This window comes from Melanerpes formicivorus, unplaced genomic scaffold (genome assembly GCF_026170545.1).
Source record: "Melanerpes formicivorus ecotype bairdi unplaced genomic scaffold, bMelFor1.0.p_v2 SCAF_69, whole genome shotgun sequence".
Taxonomy (NCBI): domain Eukaryota; kingdom Metazoa; phylum Chordata; class Aves; order Piciformes; family Picidae; genus Melanerpes; species Melanerpes formicivorus.
In genome coordinates, this window is record NW_027142421.1 from 1428362 (window position 1) to 1452108 (window position 23747).

A 23747-nucleotide genomic window follows, 5' to 3' on the forward strand; every position below is an offset into this window, starting at 1 on the left:
ATCCCTTTAGTGCTCTGAGCAGTGGTGGCTGAAATTTGTAGCACTCATGAGATGTGCTGGTCAGTGAGAGTGGGGGCTAAGTTCACTCCCTTTGGGGTTTCATTTTCATGCTGTGCAGTTGTTCTGTATCAATTTTGGTCAGGTATTTCTATTTTTGGTTTTCCCTTCCTCTCTATCTTTTGGTGTAATCTAACATCTCTGCAGCAGAGTAGTAAATGATCTTGTGTAACTAAACTAAAGCTCTCCACTTTCCTTCTTTCAGTCTCCTGCCAGTGGGGAAGAGGAGGAAGGGGAGAAAAGAATTGGGGGGCAAAAGCCAGTGACAATCACCTGTCTCTCTTTTATCAGCCTACATCCCCTTTTGCAGCAAAGAGTGAGAGGCCACGGCTCTGCTACGAGGAAGACCAATCCCATGGACTTGTCCAAGTTTGTGTGTATGTAAGTGTGTATACACACCCATAGCCATTGCTGCACAGGTGAGTCTTGTACTAACCTGTCCAAGTTTGCTTGGACTGGCAAGGTCAATAATTTGTGGGAAATCATGATGTTTACTAAGTCTTCTTCAGGGATTAAATGTTGATCTCATAAAATTTCCATCGCATATGTGTTCTTTTCATTCTTCACACAAAATATGAAGTTGCCAAGGAAGAAATAAACTATTTATGACTTATGCCTGTACAATAACAAAGAATGGCTTAATGGGGGCACGTATTACTTTGAAAACACAAAGGTGGCTGTTCCCTGAATTGGAGACTCTCTTACACAGGTTTAAGATGTTATATTCTCCTTTCTACTAAAAAAAAAACCCAAACCAAACAACAACAAAAAACCACACCAAAAAACCCCATCAAATTCTTGACATGATTGTCTAAGCAGAAAGACTCATACATGTCATAGGCTCCTGTCACACAGTCCCACGTTTGCCTTACCTCTGAGTAATTCAGTGTATGTAGCTGTATCCAAACAGCAACTGAATGGCTAAACTGAAATGAAATCAAGTTATTTTTACATTACTGATTTCAGAGTGATAAGAGACTGGTATTGATTATGCATAGAATGCAGCAATTTGGTGGCATGACCTTAAACACCATAGTCTCTGCTTAGCAGACCTCCATTTCACAGAATCCCATCATGGTGGTAGTTGGAAGGGACCTCTAAGGATCATCCAGTTCAACCCTAATGCTAAAGAAGGGTCACTCAGAGCAGGTTGTCCAGGATCACAATGTCCAGGTGGCTTTGGAATCTCTTGGAGGAGAAAACTCCACAACCTCTCTGGGCAGCCTGGTCACCATAGGATAGGATAGGATAGGATAGGATAGGATAGGATAGGATAGGATAGGATAGGATAGGATAGGATAGAATAGAATAGGATAGGATAGGATAGGATAGGATAGAATAGAATAGAATAGAATAGAATAGAATAGAATAGAATAGAATAGAATAGAATTAACCAGGTTGGAAAAGACCTTCAAAATCATCACGTCCAACCTATCATCCAACACCATCACTTTGTGTTTCAAAGTGAAACTGAAAAGTGAAACTTCATCACCTTCATTTGAACTACAATAACAAACAAGGAAGGAAATGCTCCTTCTGAAATTACAGGTAGCTATGCCTGAAGACTCCCCTCACCAAGTGCCACTGGGAGGTCACACCATTAAGATCAGCAATGTGTTCTCTCTTTGCCTATTTTTTGTCACGCCTGGCCATGATTGCTGGTGTGCCAACACTGTTGTGAAACACACATTGTAGAAAGAACATCAAAATCAATAGGCACCCACTGCTGAGAGTGCTGCAATGCTACTCATGCTCCCTTCCAAATCATCTGCATCTGCTGTGCCCAAACTCTCCTCCCCAGCCAGTGACATCATGTTCCTGCAGAGATGGCTGAACAAACACAGGTTCTGGGTGTGTGGATTCAGTGAAATGAACGGCCACAGCAGTGTGCCAGCATGGTGCAGGGGCGAGCACAGCATAAACTAAGAGTTACAGTGCCAGAAGAAATGCCTATGAATACAGCAGCTAAAATCACAAGCTGAACTGCAGAATCATACAATGCATTGGGTTGGAAGGGACCCTCAAAGGCCATCTTTTCCAGCTGCCTGAAGTGAGCAGATCAAGAAGTAGATGAAGTTGCTCAGGGCCCCATCAAGTTTGACCTTGAATGTCTCCATGGATGGGGCCTTCACCACCTCTCTGGGCAACCTCTTCCAGTATTTCACTACTCTCACCGTAAAGAACTTCCTCCTAATGTCTGGCCTAAACCTACCCTGCTCTAGCTTAAAACCATTGCCCCTCATCCTATTGCTACAAGCCCTTCTAAACAGTCCTTCCCCAGCTTTCTTGTAGGTCCCCTTCAGATATTGAAGTGCTGTTATAAGGTCTCCCCAGAGCCTTCTCTTCTCCAGGTTGAACAGCACCAACTCTCTCAGCTTGTCTTCAAGGGAGAAGTGCTCTAGCTTTCTGATCATCTTCATGGCCCTCCTCTGAACCTTCTCCAGCAGGCCCATGTCTTTGTGTTGAGGACTCCAGAGCTGGAACAGTACTCCAGGTGAGGTTTCACCAGAGCATAGTAGTATAGCAGAATCTCCTCTCAATCTCATTATCCCCTCAGACAATATTGGTACTGCAGACTGCCCCAACCGTGGTGCAGAAGCTTGCACTTGGCCTTATTGAACTTCATGAGGTTCATCTAAGCCCACTTCTCCAGATCCCCCTGGATGGCATCCCATCCCTCAGTCATATCAACCACAGTAGCCAGCTGATGGTGCACTCAATCTTTCTGTCTATGTCAGTAACGAAGATACTGAATAGCACTGGTCCCAATATTGTCCTTAGTGGACATGGATGGGAATATTGTAACAAAGTAAGAGGAAAAGGCAGAGGTACTTAACACCTTCTTTGCCTCAATTTTTAATAGCAGGACAGGATGTCTTCCAGACAACTGGCCTCCTGAGCTGGCAGATGGAGGCAGGGAGCAGTATAGTTCCCCTGTAATCCAGGAGGAAGTAGCTAGAGACCTGCTTAGCCACTTGGATCCCCAAAGTCCATGGGACCAGGTGGAATCCATCCTAGGGTGCTGAGAGAGCTGGCAGATGAGATGGCCAAGCTGCTCTCCACCATTTTTCAACAGTCCTGGCACACTGGAGAGGTCCCAGATGACTGGAAGCTGGCCAACATGATGTCATTCTGTCCCTGTACTCAGCACTGGTTAGGCCACACCTTGAGTACTGCAGTTTAGGAAAGATGTTGAGTTGCTGGAACGAGTCCAGAGAAGGGCAACAAAGTTGGGGAGGGGTTTGGAGCACAAGCCCTATGAGGAGGTGCTGAGGGAGCTGGGGTTGCATAGCCTGGAGAAGAGGAGGCTCAGAGGAGACCTTATTGCTGTCTACAACTACCTGAAGGGAGGTTGTAGCCAGGTGGGGGTTGGTCTCTTCTCCCCAACAACCTGTGACAGAACAAGAGGACACAGTCTCAAGATGTGCCAGGGTTTAGGCTGGATGTTAGGAAGAAGTTCTTCACAGAAAGAGTGATTGCTCATTGGAATGGGCTGCCCAGGGAGGTGGTGAAGTCACCATCACTGGAGGTGTTTAGGAAGAGATTGGATGGGGTGCTTGGTGCCATGGTTTAGTTGATTAGGTGGTGTTGGATGACAGGTTGGACGTGACGATTTTGAAGGTCTTTTCCAACCTGGTTAATTCTATTCTATTCTATTCTATTCTATTCTATTCTATTCTATTCTATTCTATTCTATTCTATTCTATTCTATTCTATTGGTTCCCTTTGTTTCACCTGTCTCTAGTTCTTACCTACAAACTTTCAACCTGTTTGTGGCAGCTCTTCAGGTACAGCTCTTTATACAATATCCCTTTTCTGACATAGAGGGTGATGCCTCTACCCCTCCTTCCTTGCCTGTCCCTTCCAAACAGCCTGTTGCTGTTGATAGCCATGCTCCAGTTACAGGATTCATCCCACCAAGTTTCAGTGATGGGAACTGAGTCATAGCTTTTTAGCAGGACAGTAGCTTCCAACTACTCCTATATCTTGCCTATGCTGCATGCATTCATACAGAGGCATTTCATATGAGCTGTTAGCCATGTCACTTTCTTAGTGGAGGACACCTTGATTCCTTTGAGCTGTTTCATGGGAGTTTCCAAGGACATCCTCATCCTCCCACCCCCAAGTTCATGTTAAAACATGTTATACACTATGTTTGAAATGAGACCTGGATATAAGGGAGTGGGAAAAAACTCTGGCTGCCCTCAGAAGGATGCTGAGTCCAATCTCCTGACCTATTCCCACTGAAGGCAAGGGGATGACCTCTCCTTCTGCCAACAGAGCATTCAGCTGATGTGTTACAAGAGAGACAGGTCCCTGGGTAGTGATGTTTTTAAAAGAAGATCAGCAAAAGCAACCAGGTGGATCCTCTTTTTAAAAATGGTTTATACCAATTAAGTTAAGAAATTAATGAATGTGCTCAGGACAGACAGAGAAAGGTAAGTGAAAATGGCTATGACAGCCAACTCTCTTGATACCAGATAAGCCTCAGGTTAGTGGTCTGAGCAGATCATGTGTAGGGTCCTTTGTAGGACTTCTGCTCTAGCATGGATTTCATTCTATGCAAGTTCTCCCTTCTGGCAAATGTAATACAGATCTTGGGAAGAGAGACCTGTGCTTGTAAGCTTGCTCTTGCAGTATTTCATCAAATAGGGCAGCAATGCCTAAGGAGTTACTGCCATTAAGGACAAATCTGCACAAGATCACTGCCTTCAACTACTTCCCTGTACTGTGGAACACTAGCCCAGGGTGACCGATTGGCTTTCAGATACTGAAAAGCAAGGTTGGATAGACACAGGGTGTGGGGATCCAAAGAAAGAAATGTGAAGAGTGAATCACTCCTCTCCTGATAGAAGAGATGGTTGCCTGTAATGAATAGTTACATGGAGGATGTGAGATAACCTAAGTGGGACTGTTATGAAACTTAACTACAAGATACTTTGAGGAATGATCTATAAAGCTGCTAACTGGATTCAGTCAGTTGTTGAGTCATTACCATATAAGACTGGGTTGCTCTGAATGGCACACAACATCCATCTGTCTAGAGACATTGAGTAGTTTGCTTTTGGTTAGAGAAGATGAAAATGAGCCTGTATGTGCATGGAGTTTCAAGACTAGAAAGTTACCAAGAAAAAATAACTAGCGACAATGGTATACCACAGAATCACAGAACGGTGGTGGTTGGAAGGGACTTCTGGAGATCACCAAGTCTAAAGCAGTGTCACACACAGCAGGTTGCCCAGGGTTGCAGTATCCAGGCATGTTTAGCATTTCTCCAGAGAAGGAGACTCCACAACCTCTATGGGCAACCTGGTCCAGTGCTCCAGCACCCCCACAGCAAAGAATTTTTCTCTCCTGTTCAGATGGAACCTCCTGGGTTCCACTCTGTGCCTGTTGCCCCTTGTCCAGTCACCGGGCAACACTGAAAAGATTCTGGCCCCACCCTCTTGACCCCTGCCCTTTAAATATTGATTAGCATTGAGAATATCCACTCTCAGCCTTCTCTTCTTCAGGCTAAACAGCCCATACCGTCCATGTGAACCTTATTTTGTCATTTATCTGTTAGTTAAGTGATTAACAGTCACTAAATTAGCACGGAGTTTTAGAGTTTTGGGTAAAAGAAAACCAGTATGTGCTCTGCACTGATGTGTCTGCTATGACATCAACTCAATGTAATATGAAGACCAGGCAGAAGGATGCTGGGTACTGTATCTAAATCACAGCTCTTTCACCTCTTAGAGCATTTTCACACTCAAAATGAGATGTTAAATGAGCCGAGCACTTAACCCCAAAAGAGACAACTTATGAAACCACCACTACAGATGTAATTAATTCCAGACTAACTACTCAAGGAAAGACCCAAGGCTGATCTAGTCATGTAAGTCCACTATCTTTCACCTGAAGAAAGTGTGATACTGAAGGGAATGTCACATCTGCACTTAAAAAATGTTTCAAAGGCAACTTGTATCTCAGCCATTTAAAAGACACAGTAAGAACAAAAGGCAGAGATAGCAGAGGGTAAGGAGTTTTATGATTTCTCACTCAAATTAAGAACCAAGCTTCACTTGATGATTGAGAATCTCAGCAGTTGGCACTTCCCAACTGCTCTCTGCTGATCCTCAGGGGATCAGTGCCAGGGCTCTTGCAAAAGGAAGGCTCCTTGCAGAGTGTCTGTACAGCATTTACCACCTCCTATAGCATCAGCCTGTGGTGTAGCACAGAGCAGGAGGACAAGGTGCTGGGAGAACTGCATCTTCTTTTCTCCTGCAGCTACTCTACAGCACGTGGGAAGGGGATCAACATAGTCAAATTGAATGGGGGGGGAACACTTACTAAAAAATAACCTTTTCTGGTGATTTTTGTCAAAGGTGACAAGGTCAGCACGGGATGCAAGATAAATGTCTCTTTTGAAGAAATCCTTGCACACTCAACACAAGAATAATTTAGAGTACTGGACCAGGCTGCTCAGAGAGGTTGTGGAGTCTCCTCTGGAGAGATTCCAAACCCCCCTATCATTGCCATCCTGGGCAACCCACTTTGGGTGACTCTGCTTAGCAGGGGGGATGGACTAATTGATCTCCAGAGCTCCCTTTCAACCCCCACCATGCTGGGATTCTGTGATTACTTCCAACTGCAGTGCTAGGAATGGAATGAAGCTGGAGGTGGGGAGATTCAGGCTAGATGTGAGGAGGAGGTTCTTCACCATGAGAGTGGTGAAACCCTGGAATGGGTTGTCCCATTTGGGTGGTTGAGGACCCATCCCTGGAGGTGTTTAAGAGCAGGCTGGATGAGGCTCTGGCCAGGCTGATCTAGTGTGGGGTGTCCCTGCCCATGGCAGGGGGGTTGGAACTAGATGATCCTTGTGGTCCCTTCCAACCCTGACTGATACTATGATACTATGATCTCAAGCAGGGCAACAACCATGACCATCACATATAATCACTCTACTGCCCTTACAGGTTTTGTAATTTCTGCTTGTTGGGATTTTTGTTTGTTTGTTTGTTTGTTTTGTTGTTGCTTGTTTGGTTTGGGTTTTTTATGCTTTGTTTTGGTGTTGTTTTTTTTTCTTTTTTAAAAGCAATGTCTCTCAGTTCTCTTTTAACTATTTATTTTTAACTTCTACTTTCTTCTTGGCTTGGCATTTGCTTGCATTTTATCTGTGAATCCTGTACATGGAACCAGCTCAAGTTATCTGCAAAATGCAAAGGAATGGAGCTGAAAAAACTACCCTAAAGCACAGACGTACCAGCTTCGTGGTCACCCTCGCTTATAACCCCCTGGAAACGCCATGCAAACCACAGAAGCACAGGACAAGCTTGGAAAGCATTCACAATGCCATCACCCTGCTGTGTTTGTACCTGGCACCTCTCAGCTTCATGTCAGTAGCATCTTTGATCTGCCATTTTTTATTATTTAGTTTGACTTTCAATGTTTTTAAGGACCCTTCCTAAAGGGCATTCTGTTTTCCTCCATTGTATATTTCAAACAGAATACCATTAAAGATCGCCTTGCTCTAGATAAACTTGATCCATACTGAAATTCTGATGGCAAATGATCATTATAGTTAAACTTGGCTTATGGCTTAAACCTCCCACCTCTTCGTCACTGGGCTACAGATCTCCCAGTTGGAACTGTTGTGTGGCTTGAGAGGGTAACTGGTAAAAGGATGGATCAGCACAACTCAGGAAATTAAACTAGCTTGTGCCTTGCTGAACATTTCCCCTCTCTAGTGCTATAAACATGCCTGTGCACACAGAGAAACCACTATTTGGTCATTTTCATCCAGGAGAAGCATGTCTGCCTTTTCTCGTTCTCCAGCAAGCAGAAACCAGGCATGCTTGGGTTTACAAGGCAGCAGTGAAAGCAAGGAAAGCAAAGCACCAAGAGAAAGAGAACTAGCCGGTCTTTTACTAGATGCCAAGAAGAGTATCTTACAGACAAGGCCAAAATGAAATGTAAGTGTATTTTTACATGCATAGTGTAATACTTAAGCTACAGAGAATCACTGAGTTACCATTCAGCTGAAATGCTAAAAGCAACCAGGTCCATTTTTCTATCCATACCAGCAACACAATAGAATATATTAGCTTGAACTGCTCCAGTAAAAATACTTAAGGATGTGAAAACTTCCAGCCTGTGCAGATGAGCAGGGAGGAGGCAGCTCATTCATCCAAAAAAATGGGATCAATTCCAGTTCCAAGTTCATACCTTATTTATAGCAGCCTGGGCTGCCTAAACCAACATGTTCATTGTAACCCATAGGAGATTCAAGAAGAAGCTGAAGAGGGTTTGCCTTGCAATACAATTCATTTTGTAAGCAAGTATTTTTCTGTTCCTTATAGCGGCAGAGATTCATGGGAGAGCAAGTAGAGGCTTGTGGGATTTAGAATGTTTGCCTGGCTGGAGGCATAAGTGAATCTGATTCATTTGTGTCTCCTTTCAGAAATGTGACAGCCCTCAAACAAACACAAAACAAAGCCATGATTAAACAAGTGGTTGCCGGCAAGCGTGGGGACAGCCATACACAGCAAACCTGTCCAGCTCGCTGGGAAAGCCTGCATCTTGCTCTAGATTCTGTAGCACTGTCTTAAGTCTGCTCCCTGTCCTCAAGCCAGCTCATGCACACACTCAAAAGCCTTTTATCTGTAACTTCCATTTGCATCTCCGGTTTTAAAGAGACAACTGTGATTTTCCAAATCATAGAATCACAGAGTGGTAGGGGTTGGAAGACGCCTCTGGAAATTACTTAGTCAAACCCTTTATCTAAAACAGGATAAACTAGGGCAGGCCACACAGGAAGATGTCCAGGAGGTCTGCACAGGAGCAAGTCTAAGCAAGAATCTTTCTGCAGCCCTTGGCAGTAACTCTAAGCATCAGCATTACCACTGCTAGAAGCAGCCACTCTCTGTTAAAGCATGCTGTGCACTTCAGAAAGTGCCATCACTGAGAAGAGACTGAGCTGAGAAGTCAGATCACTGAATAGAATCAGTTCTGGTCTAGCTCAGTCCAGGAGAAGTACTTGTATTAAATACAGCTATACAGAATCATATATTGTTATATTCAACAGAACAGTGCTCAACTGCAGTTCAGAAAGAAAAAAACAAACCACCACAAAGAAGTATTTTCAATACTTTTGTGTTAACTGAAAACTGCCAATATATTTTGTTGCTGAAACATTTTCCTTCCACTTTCAAGGTTCCTTTGAGATGAGCAAAAATAACTCTGAAACTGATCCATTTTTCTGGCATCAAAGTATTTTTAGAACCCACTCTTCAGTCTCTGCCTAGTCATCCGTCATTTCTTGGTGAAATTCCTCGAGGAAGGGAATTTGGAACGGAAAGGTAGGTGGGAAGCAAAAAAAGTCCTACACAGACATATATAAACGTGCATATACATATACACACACACACACACATATATATATATATATATATGTAAAATCCCTAGAGGAGAGGTTGCTAGATGCCAAACTCTGACAGCTGAAGCAAAACAAATATCATTTTACTATTAGCATGGTTCTGTTGAAGTCTAGGAGATGCCCAGTACTACCATGAAAAGCAGAATCCAAACCTACTGCTGACCATTCAGGCCATGGAAGGAGTGGTAGGCCTAGCAGAATGTCACATTCTTCCATCCATCCATCTATCCATCCATCCATCCATCCATCCATCCATCCATCTATCCATCCATCCCATGATATAAATCACTGTAAGGTCATAGAGGAAAATCAGACAAGCTGTAAGCAAGAGGGCATGCTCATTGACTCCACTTGGGAAGAAAATGAGTAACAGCACAGGTAACCTGATAAAGGAGATGTGGGATAGCATGACAGAGATCACTTGAAACACTCCCTGAAGCTGGTAACCAGCTTAAGACTCTATTTGGGAGCAAATCCAAAAGGAATACACATGGGAGTCCAGGGACTCCTGCTCCCCTATCCCACAGAGCAACACCATGTGTTATTGCAAGCCTTCCTTTGCTGTCAGAGGAGGAATGATGGACAGATTTCAAAAGCAGCAAGCCCACCAGCCTTTGCTCCTTCTGTGAAGCCCTCTCTTTCTGGTGTACTGAGAGAGCAGGCTGCCTTAGAGCTTTCCTCCTACTCCTTTACAGTGGGACAGCGCTGCAGGCAGTACTCTTCGTGATGAGGAATTAAACCCGCTTCTTCAAAAGGCACAAAGCTACTACAGGATCAATAGCTTTAAGACAACTAATGGAATCACAGAATGAATCATAGAAGAATGGAAGGGCTGGAAGGGATTTTTAAAGGTTGTTACTCCTACCTCCCTGCAGTCAGAAGTCATCTGCAACTAGAGCAGGTTGCTCAGAGACCCAGACAACCTGACTAGAATGCTTCCAAGCATGAGACATCTACCACCTCCCTGCGCAACCTGGCCCAGAGTGTCCTCACTCTCAGCGTAAAAAAGGTCTTCCTTCTCTCTAGTCTAAATCTCACTCTTTGAGCTTAAAATCATCACCATTTGTCCTGTCACAACAGTGTCTGCTAAAAAGTCTGTCATCTTTCTTATAGGTCCCTTTAAGTACTGAAAGGCCATGAGCAGGTCTCTCCAGAGCCTTCTGTTCTCCAAGCTGACCATCCCAACTCTCTGAATGTATAAGGTGTTCCCCAAAAGCCCAGAAAGAAAACATCCTTTCAGTGCAAAAAGATTTCAAGCTCATGTTTAAAGCAGGAATTGTTGATTCCAATTCAATAAAGCCGTAGATTTTCTTTCTGTGGAGCACAAAATGAAACACTTGCTAGATATACCTCTGGAAAATTCACTTACAGGGCCATGCCTGTGTGCACATAGAGGAAAAGCCTGTTTTAGGGGAAAGGGTGTCCTCCAAAGGCTCCAGACATCTGTTCTGATTAACTGCCCTTGAGATTTTCTGTATCAGTTTTCCAGAAGAGGACATTGTACACAGCACAGCAAAGTTCCCCTTCCAGCAAAGGCTGCTGCCTCTCTGGGAAAAAGACAGCAAGTGAAACCACATTTTAAGACACAATTTAGACTACAGCAGCAAGAAAGGCAGAGGGGTGGACATTTCAGAGCCCATGCTCTCAGAAATCAAACCAAACTGAAGAGCCATCTCTACTGATTTTTCCTGTAACATCATCAGTGGTTCTTCTGCTGCTGCTGAGGTGTGGAAACACAAAATCAAAGCAAGTAGATCTGTTGAGAAGAGCTGGGGAGAAGAAAAGTGGCAACTTCCTCACCAAAAGGAAGGGCTGGTGAGCAATGTGAAACTTAAAGGCAGTCTTAGCTGCAGCAACCACAGAATGATAGAGTTTAAGATCTTCAAGGTGTCAAAGAGGGTGTGAAGCAAACTCACTACTCTGGATTTCAAGAAAGCAGACTTCATCCTCTTCAGGGACCTGCTTGGCAGAGAGTCATGGAATACATCCTTGGAGGGCAGAGGGGTCCAAGAAAGTTGGTCAGTATTCAAGGATGTTCTCCAAGCCCAGGAGCAGTGCATTCCAAGAAGGAAGAAGGCAGGCTAAAGTGCCAGGAGACAGGCATGGATGAACAAAGTGCTGCCAGTAAGGACCATTTCCCATTTCCCTGCTTCCCTACTGCAACTATCTCTCTAAGAGGCTTTTATTTTAGATGATCAACAGAACTCTTCCACACTTTGTTGTGGAAAGAGAGGACAGAGGAGGAATGGGCAGTTAATGTGAGATTATCTCCTGCTGTTACTGCATATCTGGATGTAAATTCAGACACATCTTTTGGTGGTTGCTGCCACAGTTCATCCACTTCAGCCTACACACATAAGAACATAATTACAAGGATGTCCAACACTTTCCTCTCTGCCTATCATCTATCCCAAAGCCTTTTTACTAGCTCTGATGACATAAGCTTCCTACTTAGGCATGCAAGGAAGTTCATGGGCCATGAAATCAAGCTTCACTGCTCATTTAGATCTTTCTGCTATTCATACAGTTTTTAATTCCATGCCCCTTGAGTCTATAATAAATATCACCCTTGATAAGTCAGAGTAATAATCAAGCTAGTATTGAAAGAATCTGTCTGACTACTTCTTTACTGGTTTAATTTTATTACTGTCTTGATACTAATCCTATCAGACATTGGCTAGGTCTAAACAGAAATCACCAAGTCACCTCATGTCCTAGTGCAATGGAAAAGCAAACAAAGTAGTGCATGAAATACCTTACAAATGAAGCTGTTAAATGATTCAGGACTCACCGGGTTTTCAAATGCTCTTTGTTGAGTAACAAAAACCTCTACCCAGTAACACAATATATTTTTCAGGACATTTACAATTACCATAGTTGGACTTAACTTCTGCACAGTGGAAACATTCATGTGTTAGCACTTAAATTAAGTTTACCTAACATTTTCCAGTCTGTGACACCTGTGTTAATCAGTTAGCTGGAGACATGGAATTTTATTTGTATTCAGGAAGAATGTACTTTGTGTGAGTGTGGAATTTACCAAATAATAGAATGATAGCATTCACTGAATAATACAGTGATAGAACTGTCTGGGATGGAAAAGACCTTAAATATAATTTAGTTCCAACCCCTGTGTCATGGGCATGGACACCTCCTACTAGATCAGTTTGCTGGTGGTCCCATCCAACCTGGTTTTGAACACTTGCAGGCTTAGAGTCTCCACAACTTCTCTGGGCAGCCTGTTCCAGTGCCTCACTGCTCTTATGAGGAAGAATTTCTTCCCAATGTCTAATCTAAATTGAGCTTCTTCCAGTTTGAAGCCATTACTCCTTATCCTGTCACTCCATGCCTTTGTAAAAAGTCTCTTTGCAAAAAGTTTCATTGTGGACACTCTGCATAAGATTCTGATCTGCAGCTTGCAATCATCTTTATCTCTCTCCAAGTCACCATGAGCTGAATGCATGTATCAGCTCACAGGATCAGACCCAGTCCTGGACTTGAAAAAATTGTTACAAATTTCAATTTCCTTGTTATTTGGTGTAGTTAACCTCCCAGTATTTTCATTGGTTCAAACAAAAATGCCACTCACCTGGACAAAAGTTGTCTTTGCAAAGATGCAGCTGTGCCAGTTCAAGTGGATTTATTCTGATTAGCCCATTTGCCATCCTATGAACCCAACACAGAGCAAAGGGCTAAGGAAGGAAAATAGGGAAGGCTGCAGACAGCCTCTTAAATACACAGGACATAAAGAATGTCCTTTTGGTGAATTCAGCATTTATGAAAACTCTGGTCACATTTATACACTAGTAAAAGCTGAACTGGATTGGTAATAATAAATCTGAATGGAAAGTGTCTTTTCTCTTAAATAGAACAGAATCATAGAATCACAGAATGTTTTTTGTTGGAAAAGACCTTTAAGATCCTCAAGTCCAACCATTAACCCAGCACTGCCAGGTCACCATTCAACAAGTCCAAGTGCCGAGTGCTGCACTTTGGCTACAGCAATCCCATGCAGAGCTATAGGCTGGGGTCGGAGTGGCTGGAGAGCTCCCAAACAGAGAGGGACCTGGGGGTGCTGATTGACAGCCACCTGAATATGAGCCAGCAGTGTGCCCAGGTGGCCAGGAGGGCTAATAGCATCCTGGCCTGCATTAGGAATAGTGTGGCCAGCAGGAGCAGGGAGGTCATAGTGCCCCTGTACTCTGCTTTGGTTAGGCCACACCTTGAGTCCTGTGTCCAGTTCTGGGCCCCTCAGTTTAAGAAGGACATCAAAACACTTGACCGTGTCCAGAGAAGGGCAACAAGGCTGGGGAGAGGCCTTGAACACAGCCCTGTGAGGAGAGGCTGAGGGAACTGGGATTGTTTAGCCTGGAGAAGAGGAGGCTCAGGGGTGACCTCATTGCCCTCTACAACTACTTGAAGGGTGGTTGTAGCCAGGAAGGGGTTGGTCTCTTCTCCCAGGCAACCAGCACCAGAACAAGAGGACACAGTCTCAAGCTGCGCCAGGGGAGGTTTAGACTCGAGGTGAGGAGGAAGTTCTTCACCGAGCGAGTCGTTCGTCATTGGAACGGGTTGCCCAGGGAGGTGGTTGAGTCATCGACCCTGGAGGCGTTCAAGGGGAGATTGGACGTGGCACTTGGTGCCATGGTCTAGGCATGGGGTCTGTGTTGATAGGTTGGACTCGATGATCCTCGAGGTCCTTTCCAACCTGAGTGATACTGTGATGCTGTGTGATACCACTAAGCCATGTCGTTCAGCACCACATCTGTGGCAATGCCAGCGACGAGCAGTGTGAGCAATCTGGCAGTGCAGGCCTAGAGCCTGACATGGCGGTAGGCCATGCTCAGCATACGTGCAGAGCCAGCTAGCAGTGTAGCAAAACAGTGCTGTGCCTGCAGCATGGAACTAAAACAAGGCACTGGTAGCTATCAACATGGACAGTTATCTTGGGACAACAGGACATGCACCTGCATCAACAACCTCGTTGTGTCATTAGTAGTTGGACCAATAATCTATAACAGTGCAATGTGTGGTCACTCATAGGGAACCAATGAAGCCATGCCAACAAGGCACTCCGAGTTTAGATAAGTTGTAGCAGTTCCCTTGCTACACACCTCTGCCTTTCCTTTCCCTTCTTCTACACTTTACTGTGCTATACTCGCACCACAGGCCTGCACCATAGGCCTGCACCACTGGAACAATAAAGGAGCAATACTTGATCATATTGGTCAGCTGTATTGACTCCAATCTCCATCGTCTATAAAATCTACATGGCTTTTAAATCCCTCCAGGGATGGAGAGCTCACCACTTCCCTGGGCAGCCTGTTCCAGGGCTTGACAACCCTCTAGGGGAAGAAATTGCTCCTCATGTCCATCCTAAACCTGCCCCGGTGCAACGTGACGCTGTTTCCTCTTGTCCTATCACCTGTTGCTTGAGGAAAGAGACCAACCCCCACCTGGCTCCAACCTCCTTTTAGGGAATTGTAGAGACCAAGAAGGTCTTCTTCCCTCAGCCTCCTTTTCCCCAAGCTAAACAGCTCCAGTTCTATTAGCTGCTCCTCAAAAGACCTGTTCTCCAGGTCCTTCACCAGCTTTGTTGCTCTTCTCTGGACATGCTCCAGCACCTTAATGTCCTTCTTGTAGTAAGGGCCTCAAAACTGAACTGGTGTGGCCTCCCCAGTGCCGAGTACAGGGTGAAGTACTTTCGTGACACTACAAAAATATCATCTTAACACATGAGAAAGAGAGAAAAAGCCCTTCAAAATGCCTATGTTTTTTTCCTCCAAAGTCTCTTTGTGCTACCTAACACAGAAACAGTGGCCAGTCCCTGTGCCAGCTGGACCAAGGGGAACCCCCTAAGAGGAGACTCAGCTTAGATCTTTAGAAAGTGTCACAGATGAAAGAGAAGAGAAAGAGGAAAAAGGCACCTAGAAACTTCATCTTTGTAATCAAATGAGGAAAGCTATTCTGCAATCTATTAATACCTCTCTCCTCCTGGAGAGAGGATAAAATGTTATTGAAGATGCTTCAAAACCTCTCTTACACTGTTGCACTGGGGACCATGTGCTCCAACTTCACTGGTGGTCCCTTCAGGGAACAAAGGAAAATTCATCCTGTCATGTCCTTGATGGTACACTGTTCTCAGATGAAAGGGACAGCACAGGATTCCAGTCTAAAAATACAGACCCAGATATTTTCCATTCCAGATGTAATACCAGGACATATGCCTTCAAAAGTGGACTTAATCATGGGAGAATCCTTTCAATGGGAAAGACCCTTCAGTGAAGGGACTTTGCAGGACTCTGGGACAGACCATGACAGGGCTTAAAAGGCACAGGTAATCTCTACCATACTAATGATCTTTAAGGAGGGTGTGAGCCACAGCATTACTTAGTCCCACTCTCTCTACTGCTGTCACAAACCCCAACAGGATATCAGAAGAGGTGACACTAAAGAGGAGACAGCTGCAGCAATGAGGTTGGGAGCTCCTAGTTGTTCTAGTTAACGCTCACTTCCTCACCCTGGACAACCCCAGCTACTCATGTGACACCTACTCAAGACCCCTGACCATCTTGGTGGCCCTTTGTGGGACTTGTTTTGTCAATGTCGCTCTTGTACGGGGTAAGGAGTGGTCTGAAGAGCATTATCTGTCTCATTGTCATCAGGAATCGGGACCCCTGTGCCCCAAAGACTGGGACTGATATTCAGGCTAACATCTTAGCATGAGTTTTTCAGCAGCCTACTCCATAATAAGATACTGATTAAGTTGCTGAGCCTGTACAATGGAATGTGGTCTTCATGGATTTCCAGGTGCAGGCCCCATGGGAAGAGATCTGCCTGGTATCAATGGTCCATAGCTGCCAAGTATGACAGACGATGCCACTGTCCACAGTTATTGCTTCAGAACAAAGGAACGTAACTGCTGCCAAGAGAGACTGATGCCCTGGTGTTGCTAAGGGAACCATGAACTTTAGTGAACTCTGCTCATTATAACATCACTATAATATGAAAGCACATCCCATGGCCTAAGGCTACCCACCTCCAAGGCAGACCATGCCTCAGTCACTCCTTCTTGGGCATATGTGGAAACCTTACTTGTGGAGACCACAAGGGCTGGGAGAGGTGGAGTTCAGACTTTGATAGGTGTGAAATTGATTATAAAAGATGTCTTCCTAGCAAAAAGACTTTGAAGGAGAGCTTTCCCCACCAAGAGCAAGAAAAGATCAGAAGGACCAGCAGGACTGGACCCAGTACCAGAGAGATGTCTTTGGACCTTTGCATTGGTGGCAGCTCTAAACCTCTTTCTCTTTTCACTCTCCACTTTACCCTTTTCTCCTCTCACCTTTCTCTACCTATTGTATGCTATCTTATGGGCAAACAATAAAGTTTTACTGTTGACTGAAGCAAACTCTGGCATGGTTGCCTGAGATTTTTGCACCTTGAGATCACACTAACGAAACATCATGAGTCCACTGTTTGGGCCCTGACATATGGTCAAAAAAGTATTTGATTGAGGAACTGAAAAGGTATTTTAGGTTGGGACACCACATGCACACACACCCCCAAATGCTGCTTTTCATTTCCATATATGACTTCAGATGAGACATAGTCCTCCTTAGTAAGTTGAAAATACAAGTCCCTCCTACACTGGCAAAACTACCCCCACACACAAGCAGTTGCAGTGTTGTGTAGCATCCTTCTCTATGTCAAAGTCATAAATCACAGCAATCCTACATCTTAGGCCGCCACCAAGTTACTTTGTCTATTGAAAATGTACTGACATCTGCAAGAGCTACAAACTATTCCCTTCTGTAGGTATTTATCCCTCCCCAGCCATGCTCCCCAAAACATATTATCACTATCACTCTGCCCCACAATGAGTTTAGTTCATTCTCAAATAAGGCTTAAGGGCTTGTAGGTTTCACAGAAATTGAATTTCACAAGAGATTATATATTTTCATTATAAGCAAAGTCACTTTGTTCATTCTGAGATTACTTCAGAAATCCTGGCAACTTGTTGCAATTCAGAGGCTCACAGGTTAGGAAAGCTAAAGCACAGATAGAATTAAATTTAGCGAGGGACATAAAGAGGAATAAGAAGAGTTCCTTCAGGTACATCAGTGACAAGAGGAAGGCTGGGGAAGAAGTGGAGCCTCTCCAAAAGGAAAATGGTGGCCTGGTCATGAGGGATATGGAGAAGGCTGAGGTAGTCGATGACTACTTTGCATCAGTGCTCACCAGAAAGGGCTCTAGCCACACCACCCAAGTCCCAGAAGGCAAAGGTACAGATCGGGAGAAGGAAAATCTGTGCACTATAAGCAAATACTAGGTTCAAGATCATCTATAGAACCTGAAGGTGCACATGTCCATGGGGCCCGATGATATCTACTCACAGGTCCTGAGAGAACTGGCAAATGAAGTTGGCAAACCACTACCCATCATATTTGAAAAGTCATGGCAATCTGGTGAGGTCCCTGCTGACTGGAAAAGTGGAAACAAACTCATAAGAAAAACAATTTTCAATGGGACCCTAAGCAGCAACAGGGCTTTGAACAAATCAAAGAGGAGATTGTGCATACAGTAGTTCTTGGGTCAGTTTGGACAGGACAAGATGTTACAAACATGCTCTACACTGCAGCTGGGAAGAATGGTCCCACATGGAGTCTTTGGCAGAAAATATCAGGGAGACGCAAGGTCAGCCTCTGGGGTTTTGGAGTGAAAGCTACAGAGAAGATGAGGCCAACTGCACTCTAACCAAAAAAGAGATACTGGCAGCATGTGAGGAGGTTTGACCTGCCTCTGAGGTAATCAGTATTGAAACACAGCTCCTCCTGGCACCCTGACTGCCAGTGTTGGGCTGCATGTTCGAAGAAAGAGTCTTCTCATACAACTGATGCCACATAGAGCAGGTGGATCACATTGATAACACACAGGGCTTGAATTGGGAGCCCCAGCTGCCCAGGTATCTTAGAAGTCATTACAAAATGGCCAGAAAGCAGAGATTTTGGGATGTCACCAGAGGAGACAGAGGTGCCACATGCTGCTGCAAACCATTCTGAAAGCAACAGGAGGAGGGATCTTCAAAGAGTGGGATGCACATTTAGCACAAGCAACTGGGCTAGTTAGCACCAAGTGACCTATTAATCAGGCCAGCCCTGCCTAATCCAAACTGCCAGGTGCCATAGAAGGTGATAAAGTTCCTGTGGTACACATGAAGAATATCCTAGGGAAGAAGTTCTGAGTTAGCCCTGCTCCAAGTAAAGGCAAATCCACCCACAGGAGTGCTTTTGCCCAAGGACCAGGCTGCACCTGGTGAGTAATGCAGGAAGATTGCAAAGTTTATTTTGTGCCACAAAATGATCTCACTTTGTGTGAGAATACACAGTAAATTATATATATATTGTATGATGTTACTTGCTGTTGAGCATGACACAGAATAGTGTGGGATAAAAGGTGAAGCTTGCAATGGTTTGAGCCACATCATATATATTCCTACACTATTCTGAGTAATGCTGGCTGAAATTGGTAATACTTGTGAGATGTTGCTGTAGTCATGGGGAGTGGGGGCTGTGCTCTCTCCCCTTCTGCCTTCATTTCATGCAGTTACAGCTGTCCTGTATGAATTTCAATTGAGTATTTTTCCTTAATTATTCCTCCACAACATCATTGCTTCCAAAGCAGTACACAATTCAGTTACCTACACTGAAGTTGTCCAGAAACAGTACATTGAACAGAAAAGCCACTTAGCTCAGATGCCATTACTAGTGCAACAGCTTGATGAATTCTGCAGTGACAGCAATAAGAGAAGTTTTGGCAACTTTAAATAACTTCTTGAGAAAATACAGTGTTGAGGGTCAACCAGGAATCATAAAAAGAAATACATAAATAAAGCTTTGGCTTATAAATAAATCAAATTTCAATCAACAAATAATATTAAGGGATTATAAATCACGAAATAAAGCTCCTACTGCTTAGGTTGCAGTTGAAATTTGCTCTCAGATTGTTTTTGGGTTTTCTTCTTTGCACCAGACCCAGGAGATGTGGACCCCTGTGAATGGGAACAAGCTTTACATGACTCCCCATGATCCAAAACCACCATGTTTTATTCAGGGTAATAAATGCTGGTGATATTAATGTTTTCCTTGAAAGACACATTTACAATACCACAAGGGTTTTATGAAATCATAGCACTTTTGCCTAACTAATGGCATTTAAAGGTCTGTCTCAAAAAGGCATTACTTTATATTCCTTGAGTTTCCTTCCTAGGCCAAGGATTCTTCCTCTTCATTGTTGCCAGTTTGATCTGTGAATTTAATTGCTGCCATGCTGACACTTCACTGTAATTTTACAAGCATGTGTAAAAAGTTATTGGTTAGAGGTTACCATACAAGCATTCAGTAGAATTCTACAGGAAGGCAGAAGGAAATCAGCCAGATCTGGTAGCTTTTCCTCTGTTCAATCTGAGGGATCACAGTTCAGCCAGTATCTGCTAGAAGGATGTTGTGAAAGATCATGTTGACAATGTTTTACCACAGCACCTCCCATGGCAGACAAAGCAGCACCCATCTCTGTTGTAGAAAACCAAACCACTCCTGCCCTGTACATGGTTCAATTTTGTTTCTAAATATAAGTATCTGCCATCTGTTCTCTTTTTTTTTCCTCAGGGTTGTATCAAGCTATGCTGATAGCTGGCTGAACATGAGCCAGTGTTTGCCCAGGTGACCAAGAAGGCCAACAGCATCCTGGCCTGGATCAGCAATAGTGTGGCCAGCAGAAGCAGGGAAGTGACTGTCCTCTTATACTTGGCTCCAGTGAGGCCACACCCTGAGTTCCAGGTTCAGCTTCAGGCCTCTCACTACAAGAAGGACAGTGAGGTGCGGGAGCATGTCCAGAGAAGAGCAACAAAGCTGGTGAAGGGTCTGAAGAACAGGTCTGGTAAGGAGCAGCTGATAGAACTGGTGCTGTTTAGCCTGGGGAAAAGGAGGCTGAGGGAAGACCTTCTCATTCTCTACAACTCCCTAAAAGGAAGCTAGAGCTAGGTGGGGTTCAGCCTCTTCCCCCAAGTAACATGTGACAGAACAGGAGGAAATGGCCTAAAGTTGTACCAGGGAGGTTTAGATTGGACATGTGGAACAATTTCTTCCACAAAAGGGTTTTCAAGCCCTGGAACAGGCTGCCCAAGGAAGCGGTGAGCTCTCTATCCTTGGCGGGATCTAAAAACCAAGTAGATGTGGTGCTGAGGGACATGGTTTAGCGGTGACCTGGCAGTGCTGGGTTAATGGTTGGACTTGAGGGTCTTAAAGGTCTTTTCCAACCAAAACAATGCTATAATTATGCTTCTGTCCATGTTGACGTTTGTACAATTTAACTCACAATGAAGATATACTCTTGAATGTCTTTAGATGTTATCACTATCTCATTTACCTCCACAGCCTAGATAAGAGAACCAAAATCTCCCTCTGTGGAGCCCCTGATGGAAGAGATCCTCATTTAACTGAGCTGCCATCCTAAGAGTAATCAAAAACTTCTTCATATGCAATAAACACCATAAAAGCTGTGCAGAATGAAAACATGACAATGGATGGTGTGATATCAAGTCTTTGTCCACATGGAGTTGGGACACAGAGCCTGAGCCTGGCAGGTTCCCACAGGAACACAGTGAGAACATTCAACTCCCTGAGAATGAATAGCTCAACAAATGAGTTATTAACAATTTAACTACACAAGTCCCAAGAGAAAACTATTGAAGCCTATTAAAAATGAATTGGAAATTGCTCCTTTATACAGAGAAGACACTAAGTGTCAACGTTGCAGGCCCTCTCTGGATTAGAAGAACATCTTTATGGGCCACTGGGAAGTTTCTATTTCAGGAAACCTGAGACAGTGCTACTGAAAGAAGAATCCACTCAGCCATCAAGGGAAAGTTTGCTGATGACACCAAGCTGTGTGGTGCAGCAGACACGCTGGAGGGAAGGGAGGCCATCCAAAGGGACCTTGACAGGCTGGAGAGGTGGGCACAAGCCAACCTCATGAAGTTCAATAAGAGCAAGTGCAGGGTCCTGCATCTGGGTCGAGGCAATCCCAGGCACAAATACAGGCTGGACAGTGACTGGCTGGAAAGCAGCCCTGAGGAGAGAGACTTGGGGGTGCTGGTGGACAAGAAGCTCAACATGAGCTCTCAGTGTGCACTTGCAGCCCGCAAAGCCAATCAGATCCTGGGCTGCATCAGGAGAAGTGTGGCTAGCAGGTCGAGGGAGGTGATCCTCCCCCTCTACTCAGGTCTGGAGAGACCCCACCTGGAGTACTGTGTCCAGTTCTGGAGCCCCTATTACAAGAGGGATGTGGAGGTGCTGGATTGTGTCCATAGAAGGGCCACAAGGATGATCAGAGGGCTGGAGCACCTCTCCTATGAGGACAGACTGAAGGAGTTGGGGCTGTTCAGTCTGCAGAAGAGAAGGCTCCGAGGTGACCTAATTGTGGCCTTCCAGTATCTGAAGGGGGCCTACAGGAAGGCTGGGGAAGGACTTCTCAGGATCTCAGGTAGTGATAGGACTAGGGGGAATGGAATGAAGCTGGAGGTGGGGAGATTCAGGCTAGATGTGAGGAGGAGGTTCTTCACCATGAGAGTGGTGAGACCCTGGAAGGGGTTGTCCAGGGAGGTGGTCGAGGCCCCGTCCCTGGAGGTGTTTAAGAGCAGGCTGGATGAGGCTCTGGCCAGTCTGATCTACTGTGGGGTGTCCCTGCCCATGGCAGGGGGGTTGGAACTAGATGATCCTTGTGGTCCCTTCCAACCCTGAATGAAACTATGAAACTATGAAAGTATGAAAGTGTCAGACGTGGTGCAATGCTCCCTGAAGTAGCCCAACAGTATCAAGCAAGTTCTTCTGGGTTCAAACTGATCTCACTAGCATCAATATCTGGCCTATGATAAGACTGCTTTAAGCAGCATGGGATCACAGATCGACATGTCTGATTTTGGAAGTAGTGCTTTCAGGTCAATTCACTTGGTTACTGCTGTGTGTCATCCTTGGGGGCTGAAAAAGCTGATGATGCCAAGTACACGGTGTACTGTCTGGTCCTTGGAACACCTCCTGGTATGTGGACATCTGCATTGGTACACGAAAGCCTAGCCTACGCCTTCAGAGGCAGTTTTTCTGTTGAAACAGAATGAAAACACCTACAGCAGACACAACACTTCTCTCCAGCTAGTGTTTTCTGGCAGAATGCATCATTTACATACAAGCTCTCTACTTAGTTTCACAACTTCTTGTTTTTCCTCACCTCAAAATAGTTCTGTTTGAAAACAGTCTGATTAAAGGAGCACCTAATAACATTATAGAATCATAGACTGGATTAGGTTGGAAGAGACTTTTCAAGGTCATTTAGGTCCAACCTCCCAGCAGTCAGCAGGAACATCTTCAACTAGAACAGGTTGCTCACAGCCCCAAATGACCTGACCTGGAATGTGTCCAGGGATGGGGCACATACCACCTCTCTGGGCAACATACAGAATCACAGAATATATCTGTTTGGAAGAGACCTCAAAGATCATCCTGTCCAATCCTCCACTCAGCACTGATGGTTGACAGTAAACCACGCCTCTGAGTGCAAAGTCTACACATCACTTGAATACGCCCAGAGACAGCGACTCCACCACTGCACTTCCAGCCATCACCGTGCTGGGATTCGGTGAACGTTACAGCACTAGGCCAAATGAGTTAAAATCAAAGGGCAAAGAGATTTAAGAGCAACAGAATCATTTTAAAAAACCCCAACAAAACCAGAAAAAAACAAGACAGAGCAAGTGACAGAGGGGTTAAGGTTGTGAGATGATCAGATTACAGGAATCAGACAAAACAGTGAAGCTCCTAGCCAGACTTCAGAGCAGACTTTGCTGCCAAACATAAGATAGGCCATTTATTTAGTTACCCAATTCATATTGACTTGGAAAAGTCACACAAGCATTGCAAAATAAGAAGGGCATCAGCAAAGCCTACATTTTGATTAGCTGGTGCTGCTGTAGCATGCAGAACCACATTGACATTATGTGTGATGGGACTCAATAAACAAAATTAATGTAAGATGGCTACCACTCAACATTCCCATAACGTTTTATGCCTTCACACCACTCTGCAATAGAAACTCAATCAAGTAATCTCCACAAGATGGGCTAATCTGATTAGCCTTATTTTACAGATGAGATAAGTGAGGCTTGGCAGAAGTGAAGTCATCCAAAGCAGCACAGAGACCTTACAGGAAAGAGCAGTGAATA

The 23747-nt window shown here is 44.6% G+C and overlaps 1 protein-coding gene across 4 annotated transcripts in view; it reads right to left on the minus strand.

Annotated features, from left to right (window-relative positions):
* Positions 1-23747, minus strand: part of FARS2 (phenylalanyl-tRNA synthetase 2, mitochondrial) — a 232482-nt gene that overhangs the window by 16721 nt on the left and 192014 nt on the right. Inside the window, exon 8 of one of the 4 annotated variants that reach the window (XM_068163004.1) lies at positions 13065-13141. The exons of the other annotated variants lie outside the window; for them this stretch is intronic. Within the exon in view, the coding sequence (XP_068019105.1) occupies positions 13065-13141 (77 nt within the window). The remainder of the gene's footprint in view (positions 1-13064; positions 13142-23747) is intronic. 4 annotated transcript variants of the gene reach the window in all.